The sequence below is a fragment of the Wasmannia auropunctata genome, unplaced genomic scaffold, assembly GCF_000956235.1.
Source record: "Wasmannia auropunctata unplaced genomic scaffold, wasmannia.A_1.0 LD336026.1, whole genome shotgun sequence".
Lineage (NCBI taxonomy): Eukaryota > Metazoa > Arthropoda > Insecta > Hymenoptera > Formicidae > Wasmannia > Wasmannia auropunctata.
Window position 1 is genome coordinate 2,396,546 of NW_012026864.1, and position 16,942 is coordinate 2,413,487.

The window sequence follows — 16,942 nt, forward strand, 5'->3', positions numbered from 1 at the left end:
ATCTTTACTAGAGCTTAAAAAGAATTCTTTAAATTATTTAAAAATTAATCTATTATGGTTACATTGTGTTTAAAAAAAAATCAGCTTTAATCGTATTAGCCAGTTTTAAGGAATTAGAAGCCAAGCCTTCTCCTTCGCTCTCTAGAGAAGAAAAGAAAAAAACGGCTTTGCAATTGTTACAATATTTTTTAAAATAATGATTGGCTGTACATTATAGTTCCAGTTCTAAGGAGTTTATATAATCGAGCTGGGTATTCTCTTTTTAAAGAAGAGGCAGAAGAAGAAAAATGCAGCTTTGCAAAATTTTGTATATTTAAATCCAGTGAGGAAGGGCAAGCACATTGAAGAATCTCACATTTGCAAAGCTGCTTTTTCCACTGAACGCAGCCAGGGTGGTTCTCATTGTTCTCACGATATCGGTGCGTTCCAAAACACGTCGAAAGAAAACATTTCCCTTTCGACATTCCATATACATATATATGTATAGACGTATATCTATGTGTGGTGTGTAATAATTCGGACCACGTTTCGCTGCGATTCGCGCAGAATCGAAGTTGCCGAGGGAGATTAGTTGTGACCGGCGGCCCGATCGCGTGATACTTGTCTAAGTTCTAACCATGGGTGACAACGTGGTGGCCGACGTGCAAAGTCTGACCTTGACGGAGGATAAGGCACGAATCCCCCCGACTTTACATACGACTCCGCGAACCTCTCTCGCTTTCTGAGTATCGTCAAGCTATTATGCTGACGAGTTTACGTTTTCACGTTTGTTGTAGGCCCGTTTACGGCGGTATTAAGTGGACACATGTGCGGGTTGGTTAAGATGTTTTTTCTCGCCTCTCCGATCCCCGCTCGTGTGCGATTGTTAACGCTATCGCTCTCGAATGCGAATGTTGTTCCATTGCCTAACAATGCAAGTCGCGTTAGAGAACATGCCTTTTGTCTTGTAAAAACATAACCAACCATTGACAACGTCCGAATCGATAATCTGACGTAACCTATGAGCATTATTTCACGCAGTGTCTCTGACGTACACACATATGCGGCCGGCTCACCTGACACGCGACGAGCCTTCGCGTCATTCAACTTGTCTCACTTGAATTGTCGTGACAATTTTTATTTCGAATATTTTATTTTTTTCAGGCGAAATCGTTGAAGGCGAAGAAGAAAGAAAAGGTTGCGCAGGAGATGAAGTCCGTGTCGGAGCTTAAACCTTGGCCCTCCTATATTCAGGTAAACTTCATAAGCATTATAATATAAATGCTTTGACGCTTTTAAAAAGAGACAAATGAAGTTGTAATGCTTTTCAAACTTTCCAAATATAATTATTAATTTTATGATTTGAGTTGTAATATTTTTCTTTGCATGCGATTGTATTGAGTGTATTAATAAAATAAATTTAAGAAGTGCAAGCACAAATATGTTCAAAACTGAATTGTTTTTCTAATTACTTATCGATAGCTTTTCTAGTTTAAGATGCAATTATTAGATCTTCGTTTTAACATGCAATTATGTCTTTATAGGACCGTATTGTCTTATGGGATAAATTGAAAAAGGATTATGATGAGGCAGTGGCGGCGAAGACTCCGGAAAATATAACTGTAACTCTTCCGGACGGCAAGAACGTGCCCGCGCAGTCCTGGCGCACGACTCCTTATGACGTCGCGAAAAGCATCAGCCAAGGGCTGGCGGACAATACTGTGATCGCCAAAGTCAACAACGAACTGTGGGATCTCGACAGACCTCTGGAGTGCGATTGCAAGCTGCAGCTGCTGAAGTTCGATAATCTGGAGGGTCAGCAAGTGTTTTGGCACTCCAGCGCCCACGTCCTCGGGGAAGCCATGGAGAGAGTCTACGGCGGCTGCCTCTGCTACGGCCCTCCCATCGAGAACGGCTTTTACTATGACATGTACCTGGGCGAGAAGGGCATTTCCAACGTGGACTTCCCGTACTTGGAGAGCCTGTACAAGAACATAGTCAAGGAGAAGCAGCCGTTCGAACGGCTGGAGATGACGAAGGAGGATCTCCTGGAGATGTTCAAGTACAACGAGTTCAAGGTGCGGATTATAACCGAGAGGGTGCACACGCCCACCACCACGGCCTACAGGTGCGGTCCGCTGATCGATTTGTGCAGGGGGCCGCACGTGAGGCACACGGGAAAGATCAAGGCCATGAGGATCACGAAGAACTCGTCCACGTATTGGGAGGGGAACGCTAACGCGGAGTCGCTGCAGAGGCTGTACGGGATAAGCTTCCCGGACGCGAAACAGCTGAAGGAGTGGGAGAAGTTCCAGGAGGAGGCGGCGAAGCGGGATCACAGGAAGATCGGTAGGGAGCAGGAGCTGTACTTCTTCCACGAGCTCTCGCCCGGCTCCTGCTTCTTCCAGCCGCGCGGCGCGCACATATACAACACCCTGATCGAGTTCATTCGCTCCGAGTACAGGAAGCGGGGCTTCCAGGAGGTGGTCAGCCCGAACATTTACAACAGCAAGCTGTGGCAGACCTCGGGACACTGGCAGCACTACGCGGAGAACATGTTCTCCTTCGACGTGGAGAAGGAGACCTTCGCGCTCAAGCCCATGAACTGTCCGGGCCACTGCCTGATCTTCGACGTGCGGTGCAGATCCTGGCGCGAGCTGCCGCTCAGACTGGCGGACTTCGGCGTGCTGCATCGCAACGAGCTGTCGGGCGCGTTGACGGGCCTCACGAGGGTGAGACGGTTTCAGCAGGACGACGCGCACATATTCTGCTCCATAGAGCACATCAAGGACGAGATCAGCGGCGCTCTCGACTTCCTGTGGCACGTGTATTCCGTTCTCGGTTTCACGTTCAACTTGTGCCTGTCCACGCGACCCGAGAAGTTCCTGGGCGACATCGCGATCTGGAACGAGGCCGAGAAAGCGTTGGAGGAGAGTCTGAACGCGTTTGGCCAACCGTGGACCCTTAATCCCGAGGACGGGGCGTTCTACGGACCTAAAATCGACATCACCATTATGGACGCGCTCAAGAGGCCTCATCAGACTGCCACGATACAATTGGATTTCCAGTTGCCAATTAGGTTCAATCTATCGTACGTTAAGTAGGTATCCATTAAAAAGCTTTTTCTAAATTTTTGGTAAATCTGGATACAGAGCATTAATTTTGTTTTTAATTATATATTTACAGCGAAGCTGGAGAAAAAACCCGACCGGTTATCATACACAGAGCTATCCTGGGCTCGGTAGAGCGCATGATTGCGATCCTAACGGAATCGTATGGCGGTAAATGGCCGTACTGGCTCTCTCCGCGGCAAGCGATGGTTGTGCCGGTAGCGTCGCAATTCGACGATTATGCTTACGAGGTGAAACAGAAGCTCTGGGACGCTGGCGTGATGGTCGAAGTCGACACCGATCCGAGTGACACTCTAAACAAGAAGATTCGTAATGCTCAGCTTGCACAGTTTAACTTTATACTCGGTACGTACCAAGCTTTTGATAAATAAAATTACAATAAAGAAAAAACGAATAAAACTGTATCGCTCGGTGTTGTTCAGCTTAATAGCTAATAACGTGAATTTTATTACAGTTGTGGGAGAGAAGGAACGTAACGCCGGCACGGTGAATATAAGAACGAGAGACAACGTGGTGCACGGTGAAATGGCGGTGGACGAGTTAATCGCGAAGCTGAAGGTCATGAAGGAAACGAGAGATCAAAGCGGCGAATTAAAATCTTAATTCGGCAATCTGTATTAAAGCAAATTTATTTATTTCTAGATATTGCACGAGATCTTGATAAAACTGTAATGAACTTAATAACGATATGGATCCTTTTTTTTTTACAGTGAATTATTTCTTTGTTTAGGAAAATGTACATTCTTAATTTTTTGTACGTCAATTCTCTTCGATAAATATGGAAAGCCAGGGATATTATTTATGTGCGTTTCACACATAAGTGTACAGCATTTATTATTACATGTGATTAAATGTTTGATCATTCTTCGTATACATTACGTTCTATTATAATATGAATTATCAATTACCACATTTCTACATATCTTATGTTTAACATGTATGTTTAACATATTTTGTTGAACATATTTATACACAATGATACTTATAGTGATGATATTTAAAAATCTTTATTAAAATTTTTTGGCTCTTTAATCGATATTACTTATTTATATAATCCAAGATTTGTCACTGTATCTTTTTTCTGTACATTTGAAATTAAATCTCTGATTTTTCTTTTTTATAATATATATTCGAGTACAAATATTTTAAATATTTCCTTATAGTGATGATATTTTAAAACATTTATTAAAATGTTTTTGTCTCTCTTTAATCAATATTATTTATATAATCTAAGATATATTACTGTATCTTTTTTCTGCATATTTGAAATTAAATCTGATCTTTCTTTTGTAATATATACATTCAAGCATAATAAATATCTGAAACATTTTCTTTTTACTTCAATATTCTCAATTTAATAAACTTTTAGAATCTGTACAGTAAATATAATTGCTCCTTGCGCAATAAAACTTTGAACGCTGCGATCTCAAAAATTTTATTTATGTATTTCTGAATTCTCTGTTGTCAGAAAAAAAAACTTGGCTCTAACAACATGATAAGCAAGACTATTGACTTGCCAATGCCATGAACATTCGAATGGGATTTACGACGCGCACGCCTCGAAACCGCCTAACCTATACCGATACAACGGTGCTGGTTCACGATACTGAATCGATAGACGCGCAAAGTGTTTCGCATCGACATTCTTCTTTTTATTGCAGTAATAATTCTATACATTACCAAGTAACGTATTTATCGCTGTAACGCTGCTCGCGCTATTATTGATGCGATTGATATACGTACAGCGCGACGCTTGATCAGCGCGGTACCACTTCCGGGAAGAAACCGGAGCGACTCCGGACCGGAGCACTACGGGACGTAACAGGACTAGTGCGCGGGCGAGCGAGAGGAGGTGGGGCTGGACAGAACTGTCCTTTAAAATGACGACGGTGGCGATTTCCCCAGCCATGGCACACAATAACAGCGGAATGATACAAGTGGTGAACGAGAGTAACCTAAGCAAGATCGAGAGGTACGTTGTTTTTCTCCCCCCCCGTGTTGTTCCCGCGGGCGAGCGCGGTCATGGTGTTAGGGCAGCGGCCGTAGAGAGATAACTATCGATCCGCTTTGCAGCTTCCTCAACGACACGGCTTACAGAGAAGCCATTGAGAATTCCTCCAATTACAATAGCCGACTGTGCCGGGAACGACGTCTCCGCATGCCTTTCCTCGACTCGCAAACAGGTAAAATTCGTTCGCCCGTCCTGATTAATTTTATTCCGGTTGTCGAATTAACCGACTGGCTGATCAATCGCGCTCTGGCGTTATTGATTTTACCGGGCGAATTTGTTGTGAGCGTCACTGTGAAAATATCTATCTGGAAAAAGATACACAAAATGGCCAATAAAGGTCTTATTCCGTAAAGATTTTTGTCTTTTGGAAAAAAATAATATTGACTTTTTCACACATCGAACTTCTTTATATTGTACAATTAGACCACAAAGTGCATCAATTTTTGGTTTCCTAGCTTAACTTTAAGATAACAATATACAATATTTTATAAATAGATTTTACAAATATATAGAAAGAAAATTTGTTGATCTAATTTATTATTAATTAGTTCCAATTAATTTTTATGCTCCGGTACTCACATTAATTTGCAATTTGCGATATATTATTTACAATAAAATCACCGCAAGAATTTACCAACACAACTTTGTCTTTTAACGATAGTATAGTAGTTTGTTTGGAATTGCAGGTGTTGCACAAAATCACTCTGCACTTTTTATGTCCTCGAGAGAAAGATTACCAGGGTTATTGCACGGCCAGATTTACACTTATCCAAGTAAACGATGGCGAAAGAAACGCCGGCAATATTTAATGCACTATCTGCATCCGAAACGAGGACTGAGAGGAGATACGGAAGATGGAACGGAGGGTGTAGAAACTATTACGCATGTAAATGATGATAGTAAAGATTCAGTGGCACTTAAAGGTAAATAAAATTGAACATTAAATTACATTTAAACAGACTTTTATCGATATTAAATTTATCTTACTTAGATATCTAGTCTTAATTTTTTGTATAAATAAAAAATTGAATTGCTTTCAGATGAACACAGTAAAGACGCTTGGTATTATGACGAACAAGATATGTTAGATATGGATGCCTATGAAGAACCCGATCCTGATAGCGATTATGATTATGAGGAAAGTTACAGCAGTAAACGGAAACGCAGAAAAACCCGTGGAGGTGGTCATCATCCTGCCCGTAGTCATCCACCGTCCACAGATAGTCCAGGTGGCAAACGTACAAAAGTAAGTTACAGATTAAATGTAATCAGTTTAAATAATTTAAATGTACGATATATTAGTATAATGAATCAGTATATCTTTTTTTTTAACTGTAAAGGCACATTATATACAAATTACTGTGTTTACGTAAATTTTGTAGATAATCTATAGATATGATATTAATAAATGTTGGTTTTATTTAACGCAGGGTGGTGGCCGTGGACGCAAAAAGACCAACTACGACTCTGTTGACACTGATAAACCGTTCGTTTGTGACCGTAAGTTTAATCATAGATACAACTACAAATGACCACTTCCTGTTGTTAGTTTATTATAAATATTATTATTATTGTCATTTTGACGTTTATTATTTCAAATAAGTTACAAACGGATGAATTTTCCGTTAAGAAGTTTGTTAATTTTTGTTCTATATTCATATCAATATACATCTATTTACAAGTATTACAACTTGATTATGATATACAAAATATGATGGAAATCCTTGAAATAAATTGTTAAATATTGCAGTTGAATATATGATAATATAATACAGTTGAATAGTCTTATGCAATGATAATCCAGGCAATGGTAATTCAGATACGTAACAAACTATATAATGCGGGAAGGTGCTTTCTATATATATATATATATAATTTTATTTTCTTATTATCGCGATATCTTAATATTGTTTGTTCAGAGAGATTGATCAACATATATATTAGCCGGTAATTTTTTTTCAAGTCTAAATAGCAATATACACAGGAATTTGAATATAAGGATTTTATTGTGCGAGTATTTTATTACTTTATTTTGTTCTTTTCTTGAGTATGGGCAGTCATGGTATGATTCTGAGTGCAAGGCAGAGATTAGTCGTATGGTTCCAAATATCCAAAACTTTGTGCATAAACAGTATATGCTTCTTATATTTACGCTTTCACATGTTTCTCTACATTTACTAATCGGATTAAAAATAAATATGTAAGTGGATATAGTCAAAACGTTCCGTGTAAATAGCTTGCAATTATTTCATTGTGTTAAAATCAAAGATTTTATCATGTTGCAATCTAATTAAACTAACATTTTGTCATTCGACTTTTAATAACTTCATCTCGATTCAAGAATTACTAACATATGGTACTATTATCGAAAGCTTGATTTTTATTTAATATTTTACAATCATCACGTAACATTTAAATTCATAATAAAAATTTTTAATCTTTAATTACTAACTTTTGTACGAGACATGTGAGGATTGAATTACATGTCTCTTTTTAGAGAAACAGCTCCTCTATATACTCATTATGCACAAAATTTATGGGATTCGATTATTTAGCGTAAACAAACAAGAGAAAGAGATAAAGAAAAAAAAAGGATTAGAATAACTCTTTGAACAATCTCGATATTATTTGGAAGGAGTATAATAGTAATTACTAATTTGGTCAAACTTTCCCATAAGACATAAAGTCTATGAATTAACTCGAATGTGCCTGCAATCTGTTTACTTCTTGAAACCACTCCTGTTAGACTAGCAGATAATCTAAAGACATTTGGTCTGGTTATACTAAGCTCGTGTGTTCGAGACACAAATTTTGACAGAGCGTTGAAACTTATCCGTTGACAATCGAGCTGACGTTACCGGCCCAAATATCTTCGGACTAGCTCTATTGACCTGCAATAATAACAGAGCAAGAATGTACTGGCTCACACTGTAGCGAGCTCATTCTGTAGGAGTACAAGCATCAAGCCTTGCATCGTATTAGTTTTTGCTTCTTGGGCTGGAACTCCTTCACTGCTTGTCCACATATAGACTCGTAGGTGGATAGGGATGTGTACTGGTGCGGAAGGTGTGCAAATGCTATACCCCTTTGATACCCCCGCCCTGTCAAGCTTTACTGTCCCGTACTACCTCCCTTTGATCGTCCGTTAAAAACGAGAGGTCTGTCTTATCATTGGACGTTGCATTGGATGGATTGCGGGAAAACAGTATTTGCACTTTTGCAGTATGCAGCGCACGGTATAAGACCAGACCCGGTCTGGTCTACCATTACGGTCATTCCCACTCTACTTCCTCCGGTGATCCTGCTAAGGAACTAAGTCCCAGTCCTGCCGAAGTTGAACCTAGGAGCGTTGCAGACACCGCTGCTTCGAACCAGCCAGGTTGGAGCCAAAATCAGCTCAGTTTTCTCACTTTCCTTTAAGCCGCCCGCGTTCCCTTTAACCCTCCCCCCCCCCTTGAAATTTATGACCCCTTTTGCCTCCCCCTTCCCGCCGCCTCCCCTCCCATTCTGCCATTGTCTTTCAATCTTGTCCCGATCATGCAACTACTCATCCGAGAATTTATCCCAATATAACAATTTAATATATATACATATTTTTTTTACATGTACTGCAAATGTGTGTGCATGCATTGCAAATAAGATATCGTGAACATTTTTTCTTCTCTAACTTTTAAATTTATATTTCTAAATATGTATGTGTGGAATTTTTGCTCTTTCTTACGATGTTCAATTTTTATATTATGTGTCTTAAGCTATTTATATATCATACGGATACAAACGTCATTCAAGTCAGTATGATATAAGCCATTTTATTTTGCATTTTATAATTAATTATTTGTATATATATTTTCTTTACATATATATATATAAGATATAATTTTTACATATGAAAATGGGAATGTTTTAATGAATGAGGAAGCGATAATTATTTGTGCTGCAAGTATTTTGCAGTAGCATGCTTCTAAACAGAATAGTGAAATATTTTACTTCCTTTTATATATAAGAGAGTGGAAAAAAATTATCGAGTTTCTATAGGTTGGTATTTCCTCGGCGCGATTTACGACGTCGTGACTCTTGAGCGTTTTTGTATGTGTGTATGCGTGTTTCTTTTTCATTCTCTTCTTTTTGTTTTTATTAATAGCTCTCTTTTCGTATCCCTTTTTAGCATGATTATTAGTTTTTACGAATGAGTCTAACAAGCGTAAGATTCTCTTCTTTGCTATTTTGACGCTTTTTTTATCACTCCTAGAGCGATTTTGGCTTCGATTCTCCTATTAATGAATGTTGAGGCTTCGTTGAAAAAAAATCAAATAGGTATCTTTGAAGTTACTTGTAGCTCCAATATGTTTGAAAAGCCGTTTGTTTGTATCTGTCTGTACTTGGAATCGATATATATATATATACATCTCGTCGTTATATCTTGGATTTTGCTGCTGGTGATGGAATGTACTGATTGACATATATATGCACTTTGTTATACTTACATATAATCAGATTTGTTTTCTTTGTTGTAACAGTCGGTTGAGTCTTGTGAAGTTTAGAATAATTGATTCCGTTATATCGGTTACATGAGAGATGCGGTGAGAGAGAAAAATGGCCATTACGCGGACTGCTTATGTGCATATTACGTACGTATGTGTATATAAACAGATGTAGATTAATTGATTTATACAGAGACGTTATACAGAGTGTCCCGATTACAATCGCTTTTGTTTATAAGTACTTTTTTTTCACAATTTTGAATATTTCTTCTGCAATTTTTTTTTGCTCATTTTGAATTGATTTCTTCTGCGATTTTTTTTTTTTTACTTTTTTACATTATAATTATAATCATTCTTTAATTAAAAATTAGCACAAGGTGTGCAAGTCTCAGTTCTTTTCAATAATTTATCCTTTATTTGGTTATTATCTGAAAAATGCTCGATGCATAGATACATATATTGCAATACCATTCTTTTGATTTCTATCTGCGTCTCTTTTATTATTGTGAGATGTGACAATGGATCGGGAGGACTCTGTATATATTTGGACGAAAACTGGTCGAGTCGCCTCAGATTCTATTCCGGGGATATTCCTGGCCCTTGCCAGATTCCCACTTCGACATAACCGAATCGATTATAACCGAACGGATAAAAAAAAGAGAGAAAGAGAGAGAAAAAGAGAAAGCAAGAGAGAGAGAGAGAGAGGGAGAATGAGAGAGAGTGAGAAAGAGTCGAATATGAATTTGTCTATTGTCTATTATATAAAAGCCGGTGTGCATGGTCATCAGCTTGTGACGGCAAAGCGCAACTGGGTATGTTGATCGGTTTGTGATCAGGTGGTACACGTCGGGGTCGTCAGAACGCTACCTCCTCGAATACCTCGAGTCCCTCCCCGGCGGCGCCCACCGCCGCACCCGCTGCGGGAACGGCGTCGCAGCCGCAGCAGTCGCAGCAGCAGTTGCAGTCGGCCGTGCAGACGCCCGTCGCACCGGCGTCACCCACCGTCCCGGCGACCAAGGAAGATCACCTGCCGGCGGCGTCCTCGCCCGGCGGCGGCACCGCCGTCACGTCGCTGCCGTCCGCGGACACCGCGGGCCCCACGGGCGGCCCGCCCACACCCGGAGGACCGTCCGCGGAGAAGAAGGCCGGTGGCAAGTCGTCGGCGGCGCAGCCGTCCCCGTACTGCGACTTCTGCCTGGGTGACGCGCGCGAGAACAAGAAGACCGGCGGTTCCGAGGAGCTGGTGTCGTGCAGCGACTGCGGCCGCTCAGGTAAGCCAGAGGAAAAGATCAAGCGCAAGTACACCCGGCGAGCGAATCACAATTAACTCGCACTGTCGCCGGCGTGCGACGACGACGATGACGGCGACGGCGACGGCGACGGCGACGGTGATGATGACTACGACGACGATGACGACGACGACTACGACGACGATGACGACGACGATGACGGTATGATCACGTAGCCACAGGTATTCAATTATGAAATCGATATATTCCCGGATCGACGGTGAGAGCCGTACGTTTTCACGGACGGCGATTCTATTTTCTACGTCTCTTTGCGAGCCTATCGCGCACTGCGTTTCTCTGTGCATACATAGCCAAATACAACTCAAAAAAAAAGAAAGAAAGAAAGAAAGAAAGAAAGGAATCAGCTCTCGTTGCAATATCTTGCGTACGCTTCCTCGCGACACGCGCGAATGTGCGAGGTGACCAACAGCTTATATATATTTACGGGATATGTACATGACTTAGAGATTACTTAGCGACGCGATAATTCAGTCGGCAGCCGATGAAAGCCGATGTCGGAGCGTTACGGGGAGAATAATATGGGTATACATATATATACACATGTATATATATACGTATATATATGCATATATATACACACACACACACACACACACGTGTCTATGCTATAATATAATCGTTTATACTTCCATGTTTCAGCTGTTAATATCGTGAAAGACATTAAGTAATTCGTTAATTTTACGAGCGAGCAAGCAAGCAAGCGTACGTGCCCTTCCTTACGCAAAAGAGGATCTCGCTGTTCTCCATTCGTGTATTCCAAACGTACCTACAATTGTTAAACGCGCAATCGAGATGTTTAGAATTTATCTGTTACACTTGTATTCATCCTTTTTGCCTTTTGCTTTTCTTCGTTAATGCGTTAATCACGAACGAAAAAAAAAAAAAAACACGGTATATGTGTCTACGGCGTTAGTCGTTAAAAAAGTGCGAAACATCCACTATCCGGTTTTTGCAGAGAGACCCCCCCCCACATCTTCTTAAATACGAACCCTTAGGTGTGTTTCCACCGAGATAACGGGGGATAATGTAAATTTTTGAGTTGTATAGGGTTACTACAGTTGTGTCGCGCGCGCGTGACGCGTCCTGTCACACTGCCGCCAAGGGTAGTAGAAAAGCCATGCTGTGTTTGCAACTGGGTGCAATAATTAAGGAGAGGAGAGGGAGAGAGAGAGGGAGAAGCATTCAATTATCTGCACAGTGTAGATCAAACGGTTACGAGCTTTACATACACTAGTCAAGGCGAGGAATACAAAACATCGTTTTGTCAATGGTGCAACTTGTCGCATCTGAGTAATAGGAATTTTCAGGAATTCCTTTACGCTAACGAGCGAATTTGCTGTGATTTGTAGTATCTCGATGATTAGTTCTAAGACATGGAATCGGTAATCGTGGTAATTATTGCGGAGAAAAAAACTAAAAAAAAAAAAAGTCTTCACCGGTGAGAAGAAGTCAAATTTTCGTCGTGTGTGTGTATATGCGTGTTTGGGATCATCGGTGTAGCGAGTCGACGGAATCGTTTGCTTTCTTTCGCGGAATTATAACGCAAATTTGTTAAAATTCCTGTTGCACAGCATACCACCAGAGCACAGCATTGAGAGAGGATGTGTTTGTCTTCTGTTTGACAGTGTATCCCGATATTTTCGTTATTGTGTTAGAAATCAAAAAAAGGAAAAACGAGAGAAGGCGATTGATGCACGGCGTGAGAAACGCACTGGCACAGGTTTAGAAGAATTTTAGATGCAATATATAATATATATACATATACTTTATATATCCAGCACAATCATGAGAATCGTTTTAATGAAAGCAACGTATTTATTGTAAGATAATGAGAGAGCGAGAGAGAGAGAGAGAGAGAGAGAGAGAGAGAGAGAGAGAGAGAGAGAGAGAGAGAGAGGTGTTGATCGCGTCACATTTCAATATTTCTACGTTTTTTCCGAACGCTTGTAAATACTTTTTTTGATGGCTTTGCGTTTGTTGGCTATTACGAGGTTTTTAGATGATGCGAGCTAAGAGCGCAGCGCAGAGAGAGAGAGAGAGAGAGAGAAAGGAATATCGAGGGAGGCGAGAGTGCAATTCTAAGGATTTACCTTTTTTTCGCGACTTCGAAGGGCTTTCGAATAAAAAAGAGATTGAATTATAACGACCGAGTAGGAACGATGTTTTATCTGTTATACGATCATTTCGATTGGTACTTGTTTAATGACTCGTTTATGTGTTCATATTATATTTATTTCTATTAATTGAAAAGTAATCCGCGCGTGTCTCTCTCACGAGAAGCGAATCAGGGATTCGAGAGAGACGTTCGGTACGCAACGTGAGATACGTTTTTACACGGCCGTGTAAAGTGTGCCGTGTAACAATCTCCCGTTGAATAAGCATAAAGCTGTGTGGTTTGAGTAACAATTTGTCCCTCAGACAGGTTATTACTCGAGCGGCCTCATTTTACATCCTCACATTAGCCAGTTTTCACGATTATCGATGTTTCTCTCATCGTGGAGAGAAGCGCTATATGTGAGATGATATTCTGAGGTAGAGAATTTATTTACGTGAATTTTCAATTAAAATGTGTAACACGGAGAGAGTGTTCGATGTATCGATGGTGTATCCGGTGTTTCGTCGTAAAGAGAAAAGGGGAAGAGGAAAAAAGAGAGAGAGAGAGAGAGAGAGACGCGATCGCGCGCGTACTTGTTTGATCGGAAGCCGCTCGTTGATTTTTCTTTCTAGATATGTCGCACATTCCATTGTATCTGCCGCTCTTAATTACCTTTAGTTGTGGGCATTAGCTTCTCCGACCTAAATATAGAATAACCGCCCCCCCCCCTCACTACCGTCCCCTTGCTATATTACTGTTATTTGTAATGACGCAATATATTTATTACATATTTAACGTGCAAGACGAGAAGATAATGGGATAAAGCTACACACTTACAGAACCATAAAGAAGAAGAATTTGTTTCGCTACCGAGTGTTTTTTAGTTAGGTACCTCTCTAACTGACTTGCGTCACACGCATAAATAACGTGACTAAATATCTTCTTGTAGAAATCTGACATAGCTTAGTTTTGTACAAGCTTTGATACTCGTACAAATATCATTTGATTAGGGATAAAACAGGATTTACCGTGTAATGAAATTAATGTAATACCTTATGAGTTTTTCCAGGCATAGAGAACGCGCGCGCGCGAGAGAGAGAGAGAGAGGCGTTTTGTAACTACCAGACGCCGAATTGTTTTGCATTTTTTTTTTTTGCCGATTGCATAGGTATACAATCGCAATTTTTGACAATGTCGCTTAACACTTGTACGCCACACACAAGTTGTAACGTCGTACAATTTTTTTACTTCCTACGCGCTCGTTTTCTTTAAATTTTTTATTTATATTTTTTACAATCGACTTCCGAAGTATTTGGAGATGATTTACAGCCGTGAACGGAGCCGTCTTCTTTAATCGTAGAGCTTCATGTTACAGAGTACTTTCTAATATACATATATTATGTAAACTCGAGTATAGAGAAGGCTAATCGACAAAGATATGTTACAGCTTCTTTACATATAACAATACGATACAACGTAGGATATTCTATTATTTAACATGGCATATAGCTAATATGTGGCAGAGACTAGAGGGTACTACGTTTTAGTTTTCTTGTATAAATTGATATATTATCCCTAGATTGTCGTAAGAAAAACTCACATGGTATAAAAAAAAACAATGGAAGCATGCAGATATATAGTTCCTCCTTGTTATATATAAAATTGAAGATTTGTTATTAGGCAGTTTTAATTAAGCAATACCCAATGAGGCTTATAAATATAGTATTTAAGTCACACTAGTTATATATAAGTATATATATATGGCTTCATATATATATATAATATATATAAAAAATGTGATACGTTATATGAGTTGCGTGTTGTGTGCATGATAATGAAAGAGAGAAAGAGAGAGAGAATTTGCGAGAGAACGCGAGAGAGTGAAAGAGAGCAAGAGAGAGAGAGAGAGAAAAAAGGAGCGAGGGAGAGTGTGCATCTGCGACGTTTATATTGTGCTGCGCAAGAAAGAACGTGAACTATTCCAAGGTACGCCCTGCTATTACTTACCACCTATTATTCCAAATAATAACAGTATGTTCAAAATGCAACATCAAAAAAAAAAAGGAAATTACAGATATCATGAAATAAAATATTCTGTGCGGAAACATGAGGACGTATCATTATTCCGGACGTTTTTAGTGCTGAGGAAAGGTGAAAGACATCTAGAGTCGTACTTTCTTGTTGACCAAATTTCTCATGCTCTTCTTCTCTTGTTAAAAAATAAAAAAGAATTCGATTTGATACGATGAGAGAGCATCGAAAAGTAAATGATTTGTGGAAAAAAAGTAATAATAAAAAAAAAGAACAATAGCTTGGAGTTCACTGTTCTTCGGCACAAGATAACTGTCCTGGCACCTTTCTACTCGCATCCCACGACAGACTCCTCGTCCCAAATTCGTGTTCCTTGACGTGCGTACGTTCTTGTTATAGGGCATCCAACTTGTTTGCAATTCACTGCAAACATGATCGTTTCTGTTCGCAAGTACAGGTGGCAGTGTATCGAGTGCAAATGTTGCTCTATTTGCGGCACCTCGGACAACGATGTAAGTATCTATAATTCCGTAATCTCTCTTCTCGCAAGGCTCTCCGTAAGCAAATGTAGCTTTCACGCCCGCGGATGTTTTAAGGTAGTAGAGGCGAGCGCGAGCGCGAGTCGATTTCGATATTTTATCGCGAGAGAATCGGATTATCGGAGAATCTTTTCGCGTTGTGCCATATTACGTTCACGCTAATTAAATCAATCTCTCGTCTAACGACACGTCGTAAATAATTCTGACATTTATTCCATTACCGAACTTGAGTTAACGCGCTGTCGCGAACGCGTATTTACGCGTATTTACCGTTGGAATTTTATGGAAGACCGATGAAAGTAAATATGTGCTTATTAGTGTTATGCGCTTTTTACGCGATCATGATGGATTGACTTGATATTAACGGTTTGGCGAACTGAAATAGGATCAGTTGCTGTTCTGTGACGACTGTGATCGTGGATACCACATGTATTGTCTGGCACCACCTCTCGCGTCACCTCCCGAGGGCTCCTGGTCTTGCCGCCTATGCATAGCCGAATTTCATCACCGTGATTAAGTCCACTTTCATAGATAAGTCACGGAGCTATCCCATTTGCCGTGGTATAGCGGTCATCTTACTAGGAGAATTAGGAGAGTATTCACGGGCTCACCCCACATAGTATTACAAACGGCGTTTACAACAGACCGGCAAATTTGTTTGAGAGAGAGGGAAAGAGAAAAAAACCTGTGAAAGGCAACGCTTCATCGACTTTACTATTTATTACAATAAATTTGCATTGATCATCGATTCTCCCCCCCCCCCCCCTTAAATTATGTTAATGATAATGATGATAATAATAATAATTAGGAGAATACGTTTATATAGCATAACATTAGATATCTCAGGCACTGGTGATCTCAACGAGATAAAGATGTAAGGAAACACGTATTTATAATTTAACTGAGGTAGCTTCTACGAATAGATTGTATAAAGATATGTCCCAATCCAACTGTTAGCCAGAGGTATGCGAATAGTTCGAATCCGAATTGAATCACAGTGGATTCATTTTTGAAAAGTTCGAAGTCATATAATTTAAGAATTTCAAATTAACAGGATTTTGAAATTTCTTAATTTTGAATCGATCGCCTATTTTGATTGCTTTATTTATATTTTCGATCACTGCTATTTATTAATTACATATTTTCTAGTTTAAAATGTTACATATAATCCTTTGTATTGAAATATAAAACCAAAATAGATCCTCCGTTTGTTCAAATCATTGTGTAAAATAATGTAAGTTGTAAATTTTGATATTTTTTGTATTAAATTAGCGTGTAAATTTGGGAATACTTTATTCGTATTTGTATCGAGAAGAGATTTAATTTGATTTGATTCGTGAAAATTACAGATTCAATTTGATTCGA

At 39.7% G+C, this 16,942-nt stretch overlaps 2 protein-coding genes across 3 annotated transcripts; both read left to right on the forward strand.

The window, feature by feature from the left end:
- Positions 1 to 479: 479 nt before the first annotated feature.
- On the forward strand, positions 480 to 4,235 carry LOC105452842 (threonine--tRNA ligase, cytoplasmic-like). Of its 2 annotated transcripts, none has more exons than XM_011694329.1 (5): positions 480 to 813; positions 1,144 to 1,233; positions 1,524 to 3,079; positions 3,166 to 3,455; positions 3,565 to 4,235. In XM_011694329.1, exons 1-5 carry the CDS (start codon positions 742 to 744, stop codon positions 3,711 to 3,713), a joined length of 2,157 nt encoding a protein of 718 aa, XP_011692631.1. In that variant the 5' UTR covers positions 480 to 741; the 3' UTR covers positions 3,714 to 4,235. The 2 variants fall into 2 exon arrangements, with proteins under 2 accessions (XP_011692631.1, XP_011692632.1); XM_011694330.1 differs by having other exon boundaries at positions 481 to 671.
- A 633-nt stretch (positions 4,236 to 4,868) lies between these two features.
- On the forward strand, positions 4,869 to 16,651 carry LOC105452844 (zinc finger protein DPF3-like). The gene is made up of 9 exons (XM_011694331.1): positions 4,869 to 5,082; positions 5,184 to 5,293; positions 5,808 to 6,044; positions 6,162 to 6,367; positions 6,552 to 6,621; positions 8,345 to 8,500; positions 10,439 to 10,873; positions 15,438 to 15,550; positions 15,963 to 16,651. The coding sequence occupies exons 1-9, from the start codon at positions 4,991 to 4,993 to the stop codon at positions 16,092 to 16,094; spliced, it is 1,551 nt and encodes a 516-aa protein (XP_011692633.1). The 5' UTR covers positions 4,869 to 4,990; the 3' UTR covers positions 16,095 to 16,651.
- The last annotated feature ends 291 nt before the right edge of the window (positions 16,652 to 16,942 follow it).